The 4,537-nt window shown below is 43.6% G+C and overlaps 1 protein-coding gene across 1 annotated transcript; it reads left to right on the top strand.

The window, feature by feature from the left end:
- Window positions 1-1,301: 1,301 nt before the first annotated feature.
- On the top strand, window positions 1,302-4,269 carry LOC126593657 (probable auxin efflux carrier component 1b). The gene is made up of 6 exons (XM_050259748.1): window positions 1,302-2,734; window positions 2,945-3,221; window positions 3,306-3,391; window positions 3,490-3,647; window positions 3,721-3,797; window positions 3,913-4,269. The coding sequence occupies exons 1-6, from the start codon at window positions 1,603-1,605 to the stop codon at window positions 3,977-3,979; spliced, it is 1,797 nt and encodes a 598-aa protein (XP_050115705.1). The 5' UTR covers window positions 1,302-1,602; the 3' UTR covers window positions 3,980-4,269.
- Window positions 4,270-4,537: the final 268 nt, after the last annotated feature.

Raw genomic sequence — 4,537 nt, forward strand, 5'->3', positions numbered from 1 at the left:
AAAAGCATGAGATACGCCCAATGAGTAAATAGATATAAAGTTTTAATACATGTACTTCAAAACCCTTATTTTCTTTAAAATGGTGGTGTTATAGACAATGCATGATATATATTTTTTTAAATGATACTATTTTGAACACCTTAGTGTCCTGTAACGTACCATGTGAGCTGCTCATCAACTTTGGTATATAACTATGTCATGAAACAAGTGGACTAGACTCTCTCTCTCTCAAGAACAGTGTCCTCTCTCTAAAAAAGCCCCAAATTTCTAAAAGCTTCCTCGCCATCAGCCCCTTATTCCGGTTTGGGGTCGGCGGCAGCCCAATGCTCACCCCTCCTTGCCCTCCTCCCTCTTCACCTTTCTTCCTCCCTATCCCCCCATTTCTCCTTGTTTCTTGGTTCTTACAGTTTCATCCGACTCCCCCCAATTTTTCCCTTCTCCAAACCACCATGGCTGGTGATTTAGATTTTCTTTTTTATGCACTTAGATTTCGGCTTGTTCCTTTCCAAATAATGCTCCTCACCATGGATCTTCAACCATCTACCCTTGCTACTCGGTTCGTCGGGTATCTCTTCTTGGGATCTCTTCCGAAAGCGCACTTTAGTGGTTTGTAGCATTTAAAGTGCATTTTGCACTAATTTGTACGATTATGGGAGCGCTCTCAGCATGGTAGCTTGCCTACCCCCTCTTTTCTGTTCATTTTTTTTGTTCCTTGGCCCTTCTTCTGGGTGGTGGCGATGGATCTGCGGTGGTGGTGTGGCTGTTTTGGTGGAGGTGTCTGCTTTACATTTTCATGTCTAGGCTTTTCGGTTTGTTTGCTATGGGCTGCTCACTTTGGGCCTATTTCATTGTAATTTTCTTTTATGGAGTTGGACTCTTGCTTGGCCTTTTTAAACTCTCTTTTGGAGTTATTCTTATCTTGTAATAGCTTTCTCTTTCAATGAAATTTACTCTAATTGACAAAAAAAAAATGTCATGAAACAGAATAAAAATAAGAAATAGTGAAGAGAATCTTTTGAAGCTTTCTAGCTTTTTTCCTTGATATGCAACCCTTTTCTCCTTGATGCTGTTTGGTCTTTTCCCTCTTAAAAACTGATTACTTTTCTCCTTGTCCAGAGAGAGAGGGAGAGATGCCCGTTGCCAAGTTCCTTCCCCGTGTCTCTAAAAGTGAAGAAAGTTTTTGGCTTTGCCATCCCCCAAAAGACTTAGAAAGACTTAAAAAGCTTCACAAAAGCCCTCGGCTTTTATTTCCTTGTCTGCCATTAGAATGCCATAAATATAACCCACTTTACTTCTCTCCCATATCCCCACTTGCCACCATAACCTTCCCCCTCTCTCTCTCTCTAGATTGTAGTTAGAGAGAGAATCAACACTGGTCATTTTCTGGTGATTGCTTCCCTTTACTCATCTCTGTCATTGACTCTTTCCACGAAAATGGGTTGATATTTTACTTCCAAAGTCGCCCACAGAATTTGATTTTCCTTCTGATTTCTGAAAAATCTGAACTAGGTTCTGATACCAACCCCATTTTCCCATCTGGATAGTCCTCAAATCCCACAAAAACCCATCAAAAACAGAGAAATTCGCCACCTTTAACCAAACATGATCAGTTTCACAGACCTGTACCACGTCCTCACTGCCGTTGTGCCGCTGTACGTGGCCATGATCTTAGCCTACGGCTCTGTGAAATGGTGGAAAATCTTCAGCCCCGACCAATGCTCGGGCATCAACAGGTTCGTCGCTCTGTTCGCAGTTCCTCTGCTCTCCTTCCACTTCATCTCCACCAACAACCCCTACGCCATGAACTACAGGTTCATAGCGGCTGACACCCTTCAGAAAATCATCGTCCTGGCGGTCCTGGCTGTGTGGTCGAGAACAAGCGCCAGAGGCTCTCTCGAATGGTCCATCACTCTCTTCTCCCTCTCCACTCTGCCCAACACTCTGGTCATGGGGATACCACTTTTGAAGGGCATGTACGGCGACGCCTCCGGCAGCCTCATGGTCCAAATCGTGGTCCTCCAGTGCATCATTTGGTACACTCTCATGCTCTTCCTTTTCGAGTATAGAGGTGCCCGCCTCCTCATTGGTGAACAGTTCCCGGACACCGCCGGCTCCATCATTTCCTTCAGGGTCGATTCCGACATCATATCCTTGGACGGGAAAGAGCCGTTGCAGACAGAGGCCGAGGTAGGAGAAGACGGGAAGCTCCATATCACTGTCAGAAAATCGACGAGCACTCGCTCCGAAATCCACTCCAGAAGATCCCACGGACCCAACTCCGGCGTGTCCTTAACCCCAAGGCCTTCTAATCTCACCAATGCGGAGATTTATAGCCTTCAGTCTTCGAGAAACCCGACTCCCAGAGGCTCCAGCTTTAACCACACTGATTTTTACTCCATGGTGAACGGGAAAAACATGAGCAATGCCAGTCCGAGACAATCGCACTACGGCAATGTGGGGTCTGATGAGGAGGCCGGAGGAGTTGGGGGGGCCAGAGGACGAGCAAATGGGGGGAATTCGGGGTATCCGGCGCCTCCCAGTGCCGGAATTTTCTCTCCGGTGACCGGACCCGCTGCCGGAGCCAAGAAGAAACCCATTGGGGCTGATGGTGGCAAAGACCTTCACATGTTTGTTTGGAGCTCAAACAATTCGCCTGCGTCGGAAGGAGGCATTCATGTTTTCAGAGGAGGAGAATATGGCAATGAACTTGCTGGGGTTGCTCCCCACTACAAAGGTAATGCTTTTGCAGTTGAAATATCTGTTTCTGTTAATTCCTGTAACTGTAATTGTATTTGTCCGGATCAATGTTTCAAGTTTTTGTTTGTTATTGCTTTTTGGTATTTCCCAGTTTTGTCCTCTTGCTTTCCAAAACAAAAATCCCCTGCTTTTTATTGGTACCATTTGGCATGTTGAATCTTGATCCACAACAACTGCTGTTGAATAGATTATGATGAGTTTGGCCGAAATGAGTTCAGCTTTGACAACAGGCCGGCTTCAAACGAGGCTGATCGGGAAGGTCCGGTGCTTTCCAAGTTGGGTTCGAGCTCCACCACTGAACTCCACCCCAAGACAGCTAATGGTGGTGAATCAAAGACCGCAACCATGCCGCCTGCTAGCGTTATGACCCGACTTATTCTAATTATGGTGTGGCGAAAACTGATTAGGAACCCAAACACTTACTCAAGCCTCATTGGCCTCACCTGGTCTTTGGTCTCCTACAAGTAAGCATTATTGACTTGTACAGTACATCGAAGGGACCTTTAAAATCATAATTTCAATCTATAATCCGTGTTATGATTTTCCAGGTGGCACATTGTTATGCCTGCGATTGTAGCCCGCTCGATTGCCATTCTGTCTGATGCAGGTCTTGGAATGGCCATGTTTAGTCTTGGTATGTTTAACTTGTAGTCCTTTGTGCTAAATGTCATACACAACTACAGCCTGAAGTATATATCGTTAATGAGCATTTTATTTGTAATGGGATTGCAGGCTTGTTCATGGCTTTACAACCAAGGATGATTGCTTGCGGAAATACAATTGCTTCCTTCGCCATGGCAGTTCGATTCCTTACAGGGCCGGCTGTCATGGCGGCGGCCTCAATTGCCGTTGGACTGCGAGGTGTTCTGTTGCACATTGCCATTGTACAGGTGCGGGAGTTTTAGCAATGCAGTAACAAATTGTACGCGGGAATTTATTCTTGTATTGTGTTCGATTTTTCAGGCAGCTCTTCCACAAGGGATTGTTCCGTTTGTCTTTGCTAAGGAATACAATGTTCATCCAAACATACTAAGCACCGGGTTCGATCACCAACAATCTTCATCTTGAATTCGATTAAACGTCACGTCTCTTATTAGACTAGTAGCATTCTATCTGAATTCATCTGATACGAGTCCTTTTTTTCCTGTTCTGCAGGGTTATCTTTGGAATGCTAATCGCTCTTCCGATCACATTGGTTTACTACATCTTGCTAGGGCTTTGAAACAGATATCTCTTTATCATGTCGAGCGAACATAATGTAGGAGGATTACCCTTTGGCATTAGGGAAATTTCTTTTTGTTTTTTTTTTTTTTTTTTTTTGTTCCCCTAACCGCATAGGTTTTCAGAAGAAGGTAGAGAGAGGGAGAGACGTGGGAGGAAATATATTGACATTGACAAATTCTCTTCACACAAGGTTTAGAATTTAGATATGGAGGGAGAAATTGAGAAATGAGCTTTCAGAGGTTACTTATGCTGTAATTTGCCTCTTTATATGAACCCTTTCTTTCTTTCTTTGTTTTTTTTTTTTTTTTTTTGTTGGTTAAAAAACCCTTTCTTCTTTTGTGCCTCTTTTGATGAAGTGAAGCCTCTCTCTCCCCTGCATTTTTCCTTTTTATCAAAGGGGATTTTACTCAATTGGATTCTCTCTGCAAGATATTTAAAGCTCAATTGGAAGGGATTTTCATTTAAAAAAAAAAAGGAATTAGTTTTAGGACTTAGTATTACACATTAAACTTCAATGATCCGAAATTTTTATTCGTGAAGTTTCAATTCTTAGATT

Source organism: Malus sylvestris, chromosome 12, assembly GCF_916048215.2.
Source record: "Malus sylvestris chromosome 12, drMalSylv7.2, whole genome shotgun sequence".
Classification (NCBI taxonomy): domain Eukaryota; kingdom Viridiplantae; phylum Streptophyta; class Magnoliopsida; order Rosales; family Rosaceae; genus Malus; species Malus sylvestris.

Coding starts and splice junctions, on each gene's coding strand:
- LOC126593657 (XM_050259748.1), top strand. CDS start 1,603: ATGATCAGTTTCACAGACCTGTACCACGTCCTCACTGCCGTTGTGCCG. Junction 2,735..2,944: donor GGTTGCTCCCCACTACAAAG/GTAATGCTTTTG, acceptor GCTGTTGAATAG/ATTATGATGAGTTTGGCCGA. Junction 3,798..3,912: donor CCAAACATACTAAGCACCGG/GTTCGATCACCA, acceptor CCTGTTCTGCAG/GGTTATCTTTGGAATGCTAA.